The sequence below is a fragment of the Cucurbita pepo genome, chromosome LG13, assembly GCF_002806865.2.
Source record: "Cucurbita pepo subsp. pepo cultivar mu-cu-16 chromosome LG13, ASM280686v2, whole genome shotgun sequence".
Lineage (NCBI taxonomy): Eukaryota > Viridiplantae > Streptophyta > Magnoliopsida > Cucurbitales > Cucurbitaceae > Cucurbita > Cucurbita pepo.
Window position 1 is genome coordinate 9,232,934 of NC_036650.1, and position 18,052 is coordinate 9,250,985.

At 36.9% G+C, this 18,052-nt stretch overlaps 4 protein-coding genes across 14 annotated transcripts; all 4 read right to left on the bottom strand.

Annotated features, from left to right (window-relative positions):
- Nucleotides 1-152: 152 nt before the first annotated feature.
- LOC111808509 (SUN domain-containing protein 4-like) lies at nt 153-5,188 on the bottom strand. 9 transcript variants are annotated; one of them, XM_023694531.1, is made up of 6 exons: nt 4,426-4,636; nt 3,832-4,279; nt 3,190-3,401; nt 1,286-2,568; nt 1,095-1,180; nt 153-471 (listed from the first exon to the last, which is right to left on the bottom strand). In XM_023694531.1, the coding sequence occupies exons 3-6, from the start codon at nt 3,347-3,349 to the stop codon at nt 231-233; spliced, it is 1,770 nt and encodes a 589-aa protein (XP_023550299.1). In that variant the 5' UTR covers nt 3,350-3,401; nt 3,832-4,279; nt 4,426-4,636; the 3' UTR covers nt 153-230. The 9 variants fall into 9 exon arrangements, with proteins under 9 accessions (XP_023550299.1, XP_023550304.1, XP_023550302.1 ...); XM_023694536.1 differs by having other exon boundaries at nt 3,832-3,925; nt 4,280-4,636; XM_023694534.1 differs by having other exon boundaries at nt 3,832-4,103; nt 4,280-4,636.
- A 494-nt stretch (nt 5,189-5,682) lies between these two features.
- On the bottom strand, nt 5,683-10,598 carry LOC111808670 (histidine--tRNA ligase, cytoplasmic-like). The gene is made up of 7 exons (XM_023694785.1): nt 9,082-10,598; nt 8,733-8,912; nt 7,945-8,202; nt 7,539-7,673; nt 6,874-7,155; nt 6,393-6,533; nt 5,683-6,283 (listed from the first exon to the last, which is right to left on the bottom strand). The coding sequence occupies exons 1-7, from the start codon at nt 10,429-10,431 to the stop codon at nt 5,972-5,974; spliced, it is 2,658 nt and encodes an 885-aa protein (XP_023550553.1). The 5' UTR covers nt 10,432-10,598; the 3' UTR covers nt 5,683-5,971.
- Nucleotides 10,599-11,467: 869 nt separating this feature from the next.
- LOC111808156 (probable protein phosphatase 2C 30) lies at nt 11,468-13,857 on the bottom strand. The gene is made up of 6 exons (XM_023693974.1): nt 13,121-13,857; nt 12,822-12,998; nt 12,558-12,728; nt 12,281-12,460; nt 11,811-11,990; nt 11,468-11,728 (listed from the first exon to the last, which is right to left on the bottom strand). The coding sequence occupies exons 1-5, from the start codon at nt 13,682-13,684 to the stop codon at nt 11,820-11,822; spliced, it is 1,263 nt and encodes a 420-aa protein (XP_023549742.1). The 5' UTR covers nt 13,685-13,857; the 3' UTR covers nt 11,468-11,728; nt 11,811-11,819.
- LOC111808157 (protein PARTING DANCERS) lies at nt 13,575-18,007 on the bottom strand. 3 transcript variants are annotated; one of them, XR_002817035.1, is made up of 8 exons: nt 17,864-18,007; nt 16,783-16,904; nt 16,469-16,710; nt 16,280-16,374; nt 16,170-16,210; nt 15,964-16,047; nt 15,486-15,685; nt 13,575-13,669 (listed from the first exon to the last, which is right to left on the bottom strand). XR_002817035.1 is itself a non-coding variant. In XM_023693977.1 (7 exons), exons 1-7 carry the CDS (start codon nt 17,928-17,930, stop codon nt 15,536-15,538), a joined length of 801 nt encoding a protein of 266 aa, XP_023549745.1. In that variant the 5' UTR covers nt 17,931-18,007; the 3' UTR covers nt 14,973-15,535. The 3 variants fall into 3 exon arrangements, 1 of the variants encoding a protein (XP_023549745.1); XR_002817034.1 differs by lacking the exon at nt 13,575-13,669 and adding an exon at nt 14,973-15,155; XM_023693977.1 differs by lacking the exon at nt 13,575-13,669 and having other exon boundaries at nt 14,973-15,685.
- Nucleotides 18,008-18,052: the final 45 nt, after the last annotated feature.

Consider the following 18,052-nt stretch of genomic DNA (forward strand, 5'->3'; position numbering starts at 1 on the left):
TATTATACCATCTTGATCGACAATAACAGAAGTCATTTAAGTATGGTTTGCAATCTGTTTCAATTCTTTTATGAACAATTTTGGTATTTAAATAGAATTAACCTGGCTAAGCAGATCTGGTGTTAAGTGAAGAGAGGTAATAAACAGCAGAGTTTGCAAAAGCGTAGTGTGCTGAATGTTTTTTTTTTTTAACCTTCACTAGGGAAAATGTGAAAGTGTGGATACATTTCTTAGAAAAGTATAAAAATGAAGAAGCTACAGCTTAGCAGCAAGAGAATCCAGGAAGTATTCATACGAAATTTACCAGATTTGCTGTTCCTTTCCATACTTGTTCCTGTATAAACACTAACCACCATATCTAAGAACAGCCTCGTCAGAGTAAATAATAAAAAAATCATACATACAAAAACCACTGCAGAGCTTTGATTCTCCAGAGAAATCTGTTTCTCCCCAACCTTCTCAATCTCAGATCTACAAACAAGAAAAAATCATTAAGTCTATAATCATATTCACACCATTTATAGCACTGCAACATACTACACACTAATATTAGGTTACCTTTAAATTTTAAAAAATTAAGCTTATATACACTAATTCTATGCATAAGCTATCCACTTTCAACTATGTTTTCAAAAACCAAACAAAGCTTTGAAAACTAAAAAAGTAGTTCGAGAAAAATAGTTTTTTAAAAATTGATTGAGAATACAAATGTTTCTTCTAAGAAATGTGAAGTTTAGTGGTTAATTTATACATTAATCAAACTAAAATTTATGCAAAACTTGGTTTTATTAAAATGAGGCAAGTCTACGGTGATTTTTGCAGGGTTTTTTTTTTTTTTTTTTTTTTTTTTTTTTTTTTTTTTGGTTAAAATTTGTAGGTGAGTTAACAAAAATTGAATATTAAGTAGAAATTACAAAACTAATTGAAGTCTAGGTTCCAAGTTGTTGAAATTGAAAGTTTAAGATAGAAAATTGAGGAGGGTTCGGGAGGTGTGGAACTTGAAAACTTTCCCTAATTTTCTTTTCTTAAAAAGTCCTACCCGATTACTTGGTACTAATAATAAAATGTGTGCGAGTGTGAAGAGAGGAGTTGACCTGAGGATTGCATTGTCTCTGAGAAGGCTATCCAACTGCAGAGAAATAAAGGACCTCCAAGAAATGAGATCCCTAACATCTTTACCCTGCAAAGAACACATTTGACAGTAGGATTAGATTATACGGAAAGGTTATGGAGATAAAGCTTGAACAATAACCCAGAATTATATGGAGGTAAGAATTTAACATACAGCGCTCTCCTGGATTCTGAGGAGATTCCTTATGTCTTCTCGGCTCTTCTGTAGGAGTAGCTCGTTCTCTCTGGTCTCATCATTGAACTGTCTGAAAATATTTCCATATTTGGAATTTAGTTCTTCCAAATACCGCTCCAAGAGAGACAAGCTTAACTCAGATGAGCGAACTTTCTGCATTAGTATCTTGAGAACAGTGTCCCCAGGCATCCTGCCTGCTTGATGATGCCGCAGTTCTTGAAACCTATCGGGTAAATCATGTTTAACAAAATCCTGAACAATATCACCGTCACTCCTTAAAGGGGATATTTCTCCGTCGTAGTTATGATGTTCGTCGTTGTCCTTCGCCGTCGATTCATCATAAGCAGAAAGTCCTGTTGATATGAAAGTATTATCATGAACCGAAACCAAATCCTCCAGCATTTCCTCGACAGCATCCAGTCCATAAACTTCAAAAACACTCAGTGTGCAGTAGAATTCTGAACCGTGATGACTTAAAAGCCTCAACTTCAGGTATCTCGCCCATTTCGGCTCCTCTAAGACGAACCTTTGAGCTTGCTTCGCATTTGCAGCAGTAAAGTTTCCAAGCTTTACCCATACATCTGTAGGATAAACCGAACTTCCAAGAAGCTCAAATTCCTTCAAATTGGAAGAATGGTGCTCAAAATTAGCAATTTTAATTGTACGCACCAACGTTTCTTCAGAGAGTTCCATAGTAACAAATTTTTCCTCAGCAGAACATGGATTTCTGAGGTACTTATCTGTGTCCCTTCCTAATATATTTGAGGCTCCCTTGGCTTCCTTGTTAAATCCCAATACCTTCGACCCCTTTGAAGCTGCTGCATAATTGTATTCTGCACCGCTGGGCTCCAACCTATGTATAGCACTTTCCACTTGACCAGGTCTGGTTTTGGTTTCTGAGATAAATGCTCTGCTTTTGAATACTTCGAGACCAAGGGGTAAAACATGAGACAGTCGATCAGCCTTCAGAGAGTCAGTTTGAAAACTCCTTCCTAAACCATTTTTCTTATCATCAGGCTGCTCTCCAAAAGCAAGCAAATGTACATCCTCATCAAAATTGTCATGATTTACATTTTCTTCACGAGCAACGATATCATCGTCAAAGGCTATAGATTCTGCACTGTCGATGAACCGATCCTTTAAAAGAGCAACTGAACAATTTTTATTCCGACGGCTTTCAGTAATAATTTCAGAATGCTTGTAGCTTCCACTCGTGGATTTATTCCAAGTTGATATGCTATCTGGTGGATCGGTGCAGCCATCTAAATAACATTAAAGTCGAGCATAAGTTGGTATTTAATTACATGACCGTGTTGTTAACTAAAGAAAACAATACAAATGTACATAGGATCAGTTAATTCAGGTATATCCTTTACTGTTGTTTAGCAGAACAATTAGATCCATGTCTCCTAGAAAGTATAAAAAATAATTGGAAATTAAAAGATCCAGCCTAGATTGAAATCTCTGCAAACTATCAAATACTTGAAACCCGAACTTCTAAGATAAAGACTAGAGGAGAAACGCAAAGTCAATTTCAAAATAAACAAGCATACCGGCCCCTAAGGAGAAACCCAAACATTGATGGACGACTCATATAGAGCAGACTCACATTCAATAGGAAAAAATCAAGGGGAAGCCATCCGATTCAAAATCACTATGAAATAAATGTATCATGTCTAATATACTCAATTTCTGGATCTTGCGCAACACAATTTGCAATCGAACTGAAAAACCTAATGGTGACTGACATCTCAAATATAAAGAAAACATATGTTACGTCCAACATATGAGATGAAAGTGTTATATAACAGTGAATTCCAAAGTAGATTCTCAGATCATTGTAAAAAAAAAAAAAAAAAAAAAGNATTCAGTTAGATGCTGACCTCCACGGCTGTTGCCTTGTCTGATCCATAGGCTAAGGAGGAAGAAAAGCCCCCACAAAACAAAAAGTAAAGACAGAGAGAACATATACAAGCCATTCCTCCCACCGGTAGTTTTCTCCAAAGCTCTTCTCTGCAGAAGAGCTCTACGTGATCGCTGCATCTCACATCAAATCAGGCCACAAATCGTCCACTGCCTATGGACAAGAAGTATGCTGCACCAAACAAATCATGAGTTCACATTGATTCTCACTTTCCAAAGATGTGACCGACGATATAGAACTATCCAGATGTGACAAAAAGTAGAAGATTACTTATGAATGAATATTCAACCCAAGCATGTTATAGCAGGATGTTGTGTCTGTTTCAAGCCACCCCCACCCCTTAAATAAAGGAAGTGGTAGCTTTTGTAACAGCTCCGTAAATTCATACTTGAGAAGAAATGAAACATAAGCAGATTATATTCTAGAGAATCAGGATTCTTAAATAATGTTCGGCGCTCCAAGGTTCATCAGAAATATAACAGATCATTCACAGCCAGTTTTCAAAACTTCAGCGGCAACGTCGATAACAAATTTAGAGTTCCAAAGTAAATGTAAAGAACAACGAAATATTTATAAATAATAATAAAAAAAATCCCTTCACCGTCAAGTAATGAAGCTTCCTGTAAAATTCGTATAGGAAATCTGACATGTACTTGTTTCTTAAAGATGATCCATCTCCAAACCCACTCCGTTTTCTGAAAATGATAAGTTCTCGATAAAATAAAGTGAGATCTTGGGAGCTAATCAAACAGCACCATTTTATACAAAAGAAACACCGTCCCACCAAAACCGGACGGTGTCGTGGCCACATCTAGGTGGATTTCGAAAGTTAAGGAGCGAGATCAATTATAAGACCTTCCAGTTGATCATAACCTGGTTTTGATGGTGTCGGTAAAGCAATTGAATTAGCAGACAATACTTCATTTGATCATATCACGTCGCAGATGATTAGGAGCAGATCACAGATTGATTAAGAACAAAAGGGAAGGGGAAAATGGATCAATTGATAAAAACGTACATAGGAGAAGTGAGAGAAATAGCATGCAAACCTGAATTGCGATGGGCATCGGGAATGCGGAAATGCGGAAATGAGGAAATGAGAAGGAGTCAAAGAAGAGAAGAAGAAATTGAGAGAATGAGGTGTGAAGTTGAAGGAAGGAGAATCGAATTGAAAAGAAGAGAAGTAAAATCATACATGGTTAAAGGTGAAGAATAACGTATAGGGCGCGTGGACAAGGCGTTTGATGATCGAAAACTTGAATTTCGATTTCATTTGGAAACGGTTCCATCTTCTTTCCTCAATTTCAAATCCAATCCAACTCTCGCTCTAAAATTGCATTTCCACTGTTCGTCTTTCGCCTCTCTCTCTCTCTCTCTCTCTAACTTCAAAAACTAAAAACAAAGAGTAGATTGGAATGTCCATTTTGATATCTAACAAAAAAATTGTTAATTAATAGCGCCCCATCTAATGCCACTACACACTATATACTACATTATATATTTTCCTTCTTTGTTTATTAGAAAATATAAAATCTGAAACTCTGTCATTTACAACCAAATCTGAGTTGCCAATATCCTTACATTTTTTTCTTCTCTTGTTTGCAGTTACAAAGCTTTGAAATTTAACATCTTTTTTTCTCCGTTTGGTTGACAAACAAACATCTTCTAAATCTAGAATGACAACCATTGGATATCTAAGTATTTCTTTGTTATATTAGCTTTTTAAGTTCTTTTGCTCTCTAGATACACCCAGTAATGTTAAAAACAGTTGTTTTAGATACACTCAAGGAACCTTTGGTAAAAAAATTCACTGAAAAATATGTATATTTAAACCGACTTCAATTAAAAGTATAGAGACTAAATAGATGAATATATATAGAATTACCTTTATACCCTCCCTCCGTTTGAAGAGTTGATATAAATCTCAAAATCGAGAAGAGAAGAGAATAGAAGAGGAGAAGTTGGTTGAATACAATTACAAAGGATGGAAAGTGAGTGCTTTTATAGCATTCTAAAAGATATTATAAAAAATTAAAAATAAAATAAAATGAGAATTCCTACATATACACATACTATTGATGTTCCCTAATAAAAGATTAGAAATTGATGACCCACGTTTCTTCCTCAAATATGCATCTACCTTATAATGGAAACAAGATTATCGGTGTCTATCCAAATCTACATAAGAATACTATTATTTACTATATTTAGAATAATCAGTTTCAAAATTCCCAAATTCATATTTTAATTTTAAATTAAAATAAAAAGTCACCTGGAATGGAACCAGTTATGTATTCTATTTATGGCCGTGAATAAAAGTCAAATGTAGTTATTTTATATTTCATAGTAATAATAATGAGATCAAAATTTAAAACATAATTAAATACCTCTAACCTGCTACCTTCTCAAGGTGTTGTCGCTCCTGAAGATAAGAAGACAGACAAATAGCAGCAGCAGCAGCAGCAATCACAAGCTTTGTTTCAGGCAAAGCATCAACAAATAACACAAAGATTCTCTCACTACAGCCACCCGTCTCACCATCGAGAAAGAGAAAAAACTCAGCCACCAAGTTTAAAACAAAAATGGATTGGGTTGTCAAACACAGCCCAAATGTGAGCCATGAATATAGATAGATACCAACCAAGGCTGCGTTTCTATATTCATGAGTATACAAAAAAATATGGATGTGTAAAAGTGTAGTAGTTCTTCCCAACTAGTGAGTTATAACAGCAATCAATCAATCAATCAATCAAACAAGGGGTCAAGCGTTTCTTGAGTTCATCAATGATGTTGCTTCTGGAAACTGTTACTTCTTCGAAGGTTTCCACGTTTTTCAACTTCACAATCCCCTCGCTCGCTTCACGTTCCCCAAGAAATACTATCCAAGGGATTCTTGCCTCCTTGGCACGATCAATATGTTTCATCACTCTTTTATTCACCAGGAATTCCGCATGCACCTTCGCACTCCATATCTCACTTGCAAGCTCCGCTGCTTGTGTCAAATCATCCCCCAGTATGCTCACTAACACTTCCGTCTTAGTGGCCCGAGTAGTCTGCAACTCCCCGACAATTGAATTAAATGAATCCATGCAATATTTTGACAACTAAAACTAGTTCCTATTTTTTTTTTCCAAAAAATCAAATGGTTACCGAAGTTATTACCTGGTTTTGATCTTTCAGAAGTTGTTCCATAATAACAAAAACTCGCTCAATACCAAGACTGACACCAACTGCTGGGACCTGCTTGGAACCAAACATTCCAATAAGGTTGTCGTAGCGTCCACCAGCAGCAATAGAACCAATCTGAGAAACATAAATGATTTGTTATTTACATCCACCGTCCAAATCAAATATGTATTAGGAGGCAGCAACATAACATGATGGTAGCTTCGCACATCGTTACAGGTAATATCACCAAGGAGAAATGATCTTCGAGAGCAAAAATAATTTCCAACAGAAATTTGAATTCTTTTGATTGCTCTAACACAACAAAATCCTCCCAATCACTGTCAGTTGAATTATCAAGGAAAATTCTCTAGCAATTGAAGCAGAGTTGGAACTCGTATCAAATAACGGCATATGCGTAACAAGTCAAAAACAAGAAAGGTGCCAACAGACAGGATGATGACATATAGAAATTTACCTGGGTACCACCTTTAAAAACAGCTTCATAAATCACTCCAGTGTAGTAATCAAGTCCCCTGGCAAGACTCAAGTCAAATACCACTTTGTCAACACAATTCGACTTTTCAAGAGCACTAAATAAAATCTCTAGTTCATTCAAGGCATCCGAAGATCCTTTATTTTGTAGTAGCGGGCTCTGCTCCTGTTTCAGCTTAGATAATAACTCCAATGGATGTCCCCTTTCCTTCACAAAATCACCAATTCTTTCAGCTATCTCCACGGTCAACCCCTTTTCCTCCACCTACCAAGTAAACGTTATTTTATAATAAGTATAATAAATCCATTCTTGTTATGGCTAATATGGATAAAATGCAGAACTAGGAAAAGAAAAAAGAAAAAAAAAACAGATTAATGTAAGAGTTCACCTTGCGATGCGAATTAAGTTAACAAAAAGCAAATCAAATCAAATGGAAAAAAATAACTAAAGAGAAAAAGAGTTTTGACTCAAGTGAGATATGCAATTATGCAAAAATATGTTGGACGACCTAATTTTAAAATTGACTTACGTAATCTGTATTCAGCATTAAATTAGACCAGATAACTAAAAGATATTAAGGGAGGAAGCAGAATAAGCAAGCATCCTCAATTAATAATAAAATAGTGCTCATTAGTAAATTTAATTACCATTTCTCTTTTTATCTGATCAAAAGATTGCTTGTCCAATTTGTCAATACTCGAACATATGGTTCTGAACTTATCAGATGGCACTCCACAAATTTCTAACATTCCATCCAATAGCCTACGGTGATTCAATTTTATCTGCAGAAGAGAATATGTACAAAATAGATTTGGTTAAAGATTTAGCCACAAAGTGGAGTAAAAAATCAATGGCAGTAACAATATGAATAGACTAAGGCAACTCGGTGTTATAGAAAATCAGGAATCCAATCCACTCTTCTAGGCATATGATAATAAGGGTGAATGTGCTTATAATATATTTGCTTGATGTTTTGTGCTATACTTGCTGATTCATCATAATTATTTAGAACAGCTAGTCCTTTTCTGCAGAACAATTAGTCAAAAAGGTTACCTCGTAGTGTCCGATGTTCAGTTCATCAAGTAGCTCGGTTAGTATCTTAATAACTTCAAAATCAGGCCCCATCTTTTCATACTGACCAGCAATATCAAAATCACACTGATAAAACTCACGGAATCTTCCCTTAGATGGGTTGTCTCTTCTGTAAACTTTTGCTATTTGATACCTTTTGAACGATGTTATACCATTCATGGCAACATACCTAGCAAACGGAACAGTCAAGTCGTATCTAAGCGAACAGAGCTCCCCTCCCTGTAAACAGATTGGAAAATAAATTAAAATGATGGAGAACAAAAAAAGAACGACAAGAAGTTATTGCACTGTCACATAAAACCATCCAGTGTTCGGCAAATTTAAAATGACATAATCATTACTTAGAAACTATAAAACTAGATAGAATAGGAAAAGCAAGGCAGCCAAAGATTAAACAGAGAAGCATTAATCCAATAAGAAACTAATAAAATGAATTCTATAAGTAATACCCAAAAAAGTTTGAGAACCTTGACATGAGGATTGAATGTAAATGGCATTAGTAAGGCAACGGATACAAGAAGTATTAGGAAACTAAAGTTCCAATATTTTTAACAGTCAACTAATCATTATGCTCAGCGACAGATCAAACTAGTTCAGTTAACCAGTAATCATGTAATTATTTAATTTAGTATGAATAGATGCATGGGGGAAATAATTTCAGATATATATCCCAACAATTATATCTAAAAAAACTTGGAAAGAAAGATAATGGTGGTTCCGTTAACACAAGCAATAACATCTATTATAACCTGATCAGCCAGATCATAAACCAGCTTGGAATCTTCTCCATATTTTCCCATGAGAGTTTCTCTCAACTCAAAAGCTGGAGTATCCAAGGCTGTGGCGCCATGCCGCTCAAAAACTCCCTCAATAATTGAAAATGCTTTCTTTCTAATTGCCATTTGTTCTTTGGCAAAATCCCGAGTGCCCTGATATGAAGATCAAGCAGTTGAGTTAAACTAACAAATACCTTACTCTAAATGACTAAGAATACTAAATCAAATAAAAAGATAGCAGTATTAATATTATTCTAATGAGAGTCCACTTCCCATACAAAAACAAGAGGAATTTAGGTGAAGTTCTGAAATATGCCATTACCTTGGGAAGCTTCGGTAGCCTCCTACTTTCGTTGCTTTCAACTATCTCTTTGATTTTCTTCAATAAATTATCAAACCCGGAAGCCTTCGGATCCAAAAAGGATAAGAGATCTTTTACCAAGTTTTCCAATGACCCCAGACCCCCACCTTTACCCTGCAATTTATCCTTAATCAATTGAACAACCACGCTACTACCTTTACCCAACACTGCTTTCTTCTTCTTCTCATTCTTTTTTACCACCTTCTCGTTAGCTCCATTTATGTCAACATCTTGACCCTTCCCTATCAACTCACCGCCTTCAATCGTCATGAAGGCTGCTATGGCCTCCCAAGCGACAATTTTCCATACAGTCGCGAACAACACATTCACGGCATGGACAAACTCAACGTACTTTTCATCCAAACCCAATTCGGAGACCAACCTATATTCCCTTTTGAGACTCTCGTTACTAGGACATTCCCTATCAAGCAAACCCGCCAGACTCGCCTTCATATTCTCATCGCCATTTGAACCCCAAATCAACTTTACTCTGTCCAGACTACATTTTCCCAAGTCCCACAGCATGGCTGCAAATGACAACAATACGGTCCGAACGGCATCCTCTGTCCCGGAACTCAAGGACCCCCCTCCTTTCCCAATTTTGACACTAGAATTCAACTCAACCCGCATTTTCGAGTGCACCAACTTCGCCTGCTCTCTCAAGCATCCGTGAGTTTTTGGAATCTTTGAGATGGCTCCACTCTCGATCTTACCCACTAACTTAGAGCCATTTAGAAATACCTTCATGTCATTGGCGATTCCTACCTCCTCCTTCGAAGCGAAGCCATCACCCGAGTCCATCAAACTGAACGCAGACACGTCAGCTCTAGACGCCTCGCAAGATATGCTAGCCACAGCATCAGCAATGGAAGATAGTGCTGCTGATTGATGGTCCAGCAACGCGCAAATTCCATTCAAAATATAGCATGATTGCTCGAACACGGATAACTCCTCGGGGGTAACGTCAAGCGGTTCAAATTGTAAAGTTTCTGGATTTGAATTGAGGGTCTCCGCAATTAGAATAGGAATTACCGAACGAATCCCGGAAGAAGTAGAAATGATGAGCTTGTTCAGGAGGACAACAAGGGACGCCCTGGCTTCCTCGCGAGTTAGAAAATCGGGAACGAAGAGGTGGTGCTTGATGGATGCAGCATTTGGATTGTTGGACGAAGAAGAAATCCTCTCGAGGGAGGACGAGTCGATCCGAACCAGAGCGAAGCCATGAGCAATGGCGTAGACGGAGGTAGATGCAAGCGATGAACCCTTTCCTCCAAGCGTGATCACGGAGAGCTCAGCAGCAGGGTCTGCCATTGAGAAAAAGCGTTGGGAGGGAAGTGAAGTGGGGGTGAGAAGAAGGTTCAGGAATGGAGGTTGGCGACGGTTATTTTAGGGTTATGGAGGCGATGGGGGCGGCCAAGGAGGGTACCGGAGGAGTGAAGAAAGAAAACGCAACCATTAAACCGGACCGATACGGATACGATTCGTAATTTCGTATTCCATCCCTATTTATAACCATACAATTGAAAGTAATAATAATAAATACTTTGTTTATATGTAAAATTATCGTAATAACCTCAATCAATTTCTGATTAAGCTTTTAAAATGTAGACTAGACTTTGTTTTATTGGAAAGAAATCACCAAAGATTTTGAACACTTCTCTGGCAAAAGTTGAGATGGAAAGTTGTTCAAGTTAACCCAAGTTGACCTCTTTTCTTTTCTTTTCTTTTTTTCATTTTTTATTTATTTATAAATATATATACCATCTTTCCTTCTCTTTTATTTTGTCCTTCCAACGTAAATCACAACACATTTATTCTCCTTTATTGACTTGACCTGCTAGTTCCAAGTTTATATATTTATTTATTTATGGTGGAAGAGTTGGAGTTTCTAATTTTGTATTACATTTTTTAGTTTTTTGGGACTGGGCTACAATTGGGCCTCTCCTGTTGTAACCTGCTGTTTTGGGCCCATTCAAAACCCATATTTCTAATTCACTTTGTCCACCAAATCACATTGAACCCAAATAATCGATTTTAGTTGAAACAATGACTCAGATATCTTATCCACTAACCTATGTATGCTATGTTTGTTTGAGTTAACTACAACACCACCAACCAACTCAAGCTTATCGAAAACTAAAGTGATTCAAATTATTCTTATTCTCTTTAGTAGACAACAAAATATAAGAAGGCAATTAGTATCCACTTGGTAATGCTATACGTTGAATATATATATATACATACATACATACATATAAATAAATAAATAAATAAATAAATAAATAAATATATAAATATAGTTTGAAAATGTACAAAAGAAAAAAAGAAAAAAAAAAAAGAAGAAGAAGATAAGAACACACCCATTTGGAACTGGCAATGGTAGCATCATCGAGTATTGTTATGTACAGTCCAGCAAAAAGGAAAAGGAAAAGGAAAAGGGTAATGTGTGGTGGTGGTGTTGTGTTGTGATGTTGCTACAAAATTGTAGACAGAAATGAAACTTAAGCTCTAATTCGAAAAAGAATGAATGGTGATTGCAGAAGAAGAAAAGGAGATGCCCCCCCTACTACTAGCTTTATGTTGTTGGCTTAAGCTTAGGCTTCTTGAACTGTGAAGTGCAATGCAATGATAATAGTAATAGTTATAATAAAACATTAAAACATTGCTTGCTTTTATATATATATACTTACTGTATAGTATTAGATGGTGGAAATGATGAAGTGCTGAAGATGAACCACCATCACTGTAACATCGTCCATGTTCCCCCTTCTGAATGACATTTCCATCAGCCTTTTGCATGCGTTCATGCCATCATTATCCTTCCTTCCCATTTCCCTCATCACTTCATCCACTGCCTCCTGATCTTTTACCTGTTTTTTTTTTCCTTATTATTATACTCTTTAACATAATAATCCAATTCAAACCCAATTCTACGATAGAAAAAAAATTAAAAAATTAAAAAAAGAATCTGTCCCATACGAAACGGCAAAAAAAAAAAAGAAAATATTATTTTAGGTTGGTAGAAGGTTTGAACAGGGGAGCGAGCATGAGAGGAATTATTGTTATTATTATGCATGCTTTTGTTTCTTCTTGACTAAGCAAACGAATAATGTTGGGTTTGAACTTGGAATTGAAGATGGCGTGTGTGAATTGGAAGTACCTTATCCCACAGTCCATCAGACGCCATTATCAAGAACTCGCAATCAGGAGTTAGAGGCAGACGACGGATTTCAGGCTCTGAAATCACCCATTCTTTCAAATGCACGTCTCCTATGGCCCTCGACACCGCCAGCGAACCCTGAACTCTCCACACTCCGTTTTTGCACTCCACAAATCCCCCCTGCAAATAAATTCAACTTCAATTGGAATTGGAATGGACATGGACATGGACATGGACATGGACATGGACATGGACTTATTCATTTCCTTTCACTCACCGACTTCTCAATCCGGAGGCGCTCGTCTTCTCGACACACACGGTGTTGCTTCGTCAATGCCGTCGCTACGCCGTTTCGGCTCAATACCACTCGACAATCTCCGACGTTGGCCACATGAAGCTCGCCGTCCTTCACCAGCACGCTCGCCGCACAGGCTCCACTCCCAACGCCCTGCAATGAACCGGGGGGTACGCCAATTGTTTTAATCGAATTTTCGGTTGCCCTACAAACTTGTGTGAAAGATTAATCAATTTGTTACCTGACCTGACTAAGAAACTCTTCGTCTGTGCGTCCGTGGCCTCTACGAATCGCCAATTCGATTGCGTTTTCTTCGTCCTCAGCAATTTTTTCAAGAGCGTTTATGATGTTCTTCCCTAAATTTTCGACCACGTAGTCGGCTGCATCGCGACCGCCATGGCCGTCCACTACAGCGAAGAAAGCCTGCTTTTCATTTCGAATTATATTGATGTACATGATCAGCCTCTCCAAACCAAACCGATGACGAAATTTCAATTCGATCGGGTAAGAATCAGAACACGGAAGAAATATTGCAAAAAATTTACCTGTTTGGAATCTCCCAACACATCAAGCAAAACTATGTAGGCATCTTCCAACGTTTCTCGCCTTCCTTTCTTGGTTGCCAAACAGTAATCCCTCCCTTGGACTTGGAATTCCTGATTCTCCATTTTCTTCCTCAGTTTCGTAAATTCCAATCCAGGACAATATTCCGGCACCACCAGCCTTCCAGGTCTCTTCCTCAACTTGTTAGGAGCCCCAGAGCCCTTTGCCATTGTTGAAGAATCCGAGCCTTCCTTAAACTTCTCGTCACGAAGGCTCTTCTTCTCCTCCTGTGGTTTGTCATCATCCCGGTTCTGAGACGTCTGGTTGGGCGGCAGCAGAGTATTTTCTTGGGCATCGAGAACTGCAGAGGAATCGTCTGGCAGCGGCGATGTTGTCTTAGTTCCGAGGAGAATATGCCTAACCCAGGAAGTAGGAGGAGGAAATACAGGGGAAGAAGGAGAATAGAGAGAGAGGGCCATTGGAAGGGCTTTGGTCAAGCCCCGTAGAGAACAAAAAAGCAGAGAAAAAATGGAAAATCCCCATAAGAATTCCTGCAAATCAGACATTAGAAGATATAGTTAAAAATGGAATGGGAATGAAACCAGAGAGAGTATGGAAACGGAGAAAGAGAAGAAAAAAAGAAGGAAGAAATTGACTGGTCAAAGGGGAAGTTGATAAAAGAAGGAGCCAACACCGTCGGAGAAAAATCAATTTATCAATCAAAAGGGAGCTTTTGAATGTTTCAATTTCATGAATCACGAATCACAAATCACAAATCACGAATCACGATCACAAATAAAAATGGAGGGTGGAAGCGTTCAAAATGCCTATTTTTTTTTTTTTTTTTTTTTTTTTCTCTTTTTACCTTTTCAAAATCTTTAATAATATAGCCTTTGATTTCAATTTCTTTGGTAATTTACTTGAGATTTTAGTGATTCTCATAAATGCCAATTCAAATGGGGATTTATTATTACTATTATTATTATTACTACTACTACTGCAAAGGGGGATTCTATTATCTTTTTCTATTTAGTTGACTTGGTTTTGTTTAGAAGTGGAACTCAAAGCCGACCTTAACATGTCGTATCAATTATTGTTAATCTGAATTTAATGCTTAAATACGGCGACGTGTCATTTTTTATGTCTCCATTTGGATGTATTAAATGGTAAAAGAAAAACTTTAATAGCTAGCGAAAGAGGTAGGACTAATATGCGCGTTCAACAGTTTTTCATTCAACTTAAAAAATACAGTTTTTTTTTTTTTTTAATTTTATTTTTATTTTTTAGACTTTACAGTACTACACTAAAATTTAGTGTGCTCTGAGATTTTTCTTTAAATGTTTTCTTCATGTGTTTCAACTATTTAGAAAATATTTTTTATTATTGTGAATTGAGTATCTATTTCATTCGATACAAACTTTTTGTCAATGACTTCAGACTACAATGGGAGATTGAAATAGATGGTTTACAGTTTACGTTCACGTTTTTTTTTTTTTTTTTTTTTTTTTTTTTNAAAAATGCATTCTATAAATTAAGAATGAACATATTTTTATATAAAGTCAAGGGAACAGATATAATTATTTAAAAATAAACATCAGAACAAAGTAGGAATAGAAGTTGACTAACATAGAATTGACCAAATAATAAATAGCTATATGTTTCACTTGGCTAATTTTCAATTTACAAATTGAGTTTTCAAAAAAGGTTGTGTTATTACCCCAGAAAAATACCCATGTGGAGTGAACTAGACTCCTCCATATCCGTTACGGCGTAAGTGAAGGAGGATATTTATTACGTAGCTTGGGGCTTAGGGTAATGGAAGGAGACTCGATCTAAACAAACAACAGGATGCACTGACAAAAGTTAGCATTTATGTATTTTAATCTGAATGGGTCAACAGTTTAAACCGAGTCAAACTTGATTACAACACATTATTCCTACATCCTCGGCTTAGCAACGGATATTATTATATTAGGAAACAGCAAAGTGGTAGATTCTTTCTCCATCCCTCTCGCCCAGTTTAAAACGTAACCTAGGCTGTTGAAAGACGACTCATCAGTATTTACCCTAAACGCTTGGAAACTTGCTATTCTCTTCAAATTTCACTTGCTTATTATAGTCTTATTACCACATAATTGGACCCGCCGACCAACCAGGAATGCCGAGATTGACATTTTCCCATGTTGAATGTTGTTTTCTTACAGTAATTTCAACCATGTTGAATGTGTACCAACTTAACTCTTCTATACGATTCTCATAGCATTTCCTTGGGTGTGTGTGTGCGCGCGTGCGCAGAAACATAGGCCAGGTTTCACTGAACTTGAATTCAAAGGTACGCAGCAAAAGAAATGCTAAAATTTGACTGACCTGGAAACTCTTCCGAGGAATTCATCAAGAGATTTCCATTTCCAATATCATCAATTTATTTTGGGACTGAGGTAGAACTTTGGATCCCTGAAAAAGCTCCTAATTCTCTCTGCCTTGTCCACTGACAGATCTGTGTTCTCCAAAATGTACTCCTTGGATGCTTTCGCGATTGCCTCGATTGAACCAATAGCTTGATTTAGCTGAAGAGTAGCCACATAAGAATGCTCAAATAAAACCCTTACAACTAGAGAGTACTTCATATTTCCATCAATAAATTTCTTTTTTCAGTCGTCTCAAGATCAGTATCACATACAAGTGAAAGACGCATGCAACAATCGCCTTTACTTTGGTGGTCAATAACTCGAGAGTGAATGGTTTCTAGGTTATATCAGAGATACATAGAACGAGAAATGGAACAAACAAGAAAACTATGCCACACAATGAAGAGTGTGAGCTGGTTTTGTTCAAGTAAGCTTACCGAATTCGCATCATGATCATCAAGGCCTGGTACAGAAGACATGACTCTACGAAAAGCATCCATGACTTGCACGGATCTCTTCCTCTTCAACAAGAGCCCCAAAAGGGGGAGAAGGTGATTAAACCAGTGTAAAAAAGACATTATACGACCACTAGAGGTTAAATTGTCATTACTAATTCAAGTAGAATATATCTACACCAACTGACCTCAGTGCTCAGTTTTGACATGACATCTTGCTGCTTGCATGCTGTAATTTGATATAATTATTGAAGATGATTAAGAAAAGTATTCGGCCCAAATTAAAAATGGTTATTACCTCCACGGGAGTGTGCTATCTTCACAATCTTCTCAAAGCCCATCTCAACATCCTGAACTGGTACAAATGGTGGCTTACCAATTTCCATCCCATTTCTCCACGAGATTTGTAGGGAAAGAAAGGCACGTAAGTTCTCGAAAAACAAAATTAAAATACAGCAAGGAACTATAAGTGCCAGACTATGGTTACCTGAAGTAAGATTGAACAAATGAATCATTCTGCTCCTTGGTTGGAAGGGCAACAACAACATAGAAATTTGCAAACTGCTTCATCAACTTCTGAACTCTGTCAAAATCAGACTGAATCAAACACAACAAAAGGCAAAACCAGCAAAAAAAAAAAAAAAAAAAAAAAAAAAAAAAAAAAAAAAAAANACAACTTGTCACAAAAGCAAAAGCCACTGATAAACCCCCACAATTGAATATCAAGTCCTATAAGTGGTTGATATGAGTACAGAATGGTCGTCAATGAAATTTACATACCGAGAAAGTAAAGAAAATTACTGGAGCGATTGGAACAAAATTGAGGCGAAATGAATTTGTGCTTAGGAAATTAGACATAAAATTGATGGTGGATGGATGCTGCTCATCTCTCCATATATTGCTCATCAAACAGACTCCACCGCCTGCAGTTGTGAAACAAACAGATTACTCCAATGCACCATTCTCGTGCGTGCTCAGACATTTTGAAAAATGTACATACAAGATTTTTGTTAACATGTTCTACAAGTATAACCTCATTTCGCGCATAGAGAAATTTGATCATGACAACACCACGTCCACTTTTAGGGAACCACTATTCGGGTTTTTCAATTATCATGATGATCTTCTTTTAAATTATTAGCCAATTAAAAAAAAATTAAATAGAAAAAGGAAGGATAAAAAAAAAAAAGGGTGGGACGCAAGATCTAACATTGGATAGCACACTCAAAACACATTATATGTGGTGGCATAAGATTCAAAAACTCGAACATGTGAAGTTACGGCTCCCAGAAAATTATCAAATGTCTCGTAAAGAAATGCATTAAATCACGAGTGTACTTATGATAATGCTAGACGGATCAAGAACAATACTAACGTAAAGACAGTAGACGCTAACTAACAATTTTCCTAGGGAGTTCTTAAAGCACAGACAATTTACATTTCGGAGGAGATAGATGCTTGTTCTCCCGGAAGTAATCAGCACAGACAACTATAATTTTCCTCGTTTGAAATCATTTCATTTGCGGAAACTATAAACGAGCAAAGTAGAGATTGAGCGACAGTGACAGTTGAAAACAAGTGAACGAACATTGACATACAACAAGCAGATTCCTCTAAAATCGTATTTGTTGACATCGGAGAGCATATTTCTTCGTGTGTTTCCAGTGTTTGTTTATTTGATGATCAAAAGATATCGCATCCCCGTGCCTAAAGCAATCAATCAGGAGAATTCTACATTGCTTTCTACCCTATGAAATACTAACATAATCTTGTGACCTAAAATGAATTCATGAGTCCTGCATTTGCATCCGATCAAGACATATACGGCTTTCTAGTAAATAACACACAGTTTAAATCAATAAGATAGTTAAGAACAGAGTACCAGAATTTTTTGCTTTCACTTGATTTCCATCCATTTGATTAACATCTCCCTGTGACAAACTCCCCATAGCTAACTCTCAGTGATAACATAAACTTTGTACAGAAACGGGGGAGAGAGGAAGAGACGCAGCGGGAGGAGAAGATATGGCGCGCGAAAATCTAAATCCCCCATACTTAGGCCCAAGAGGAA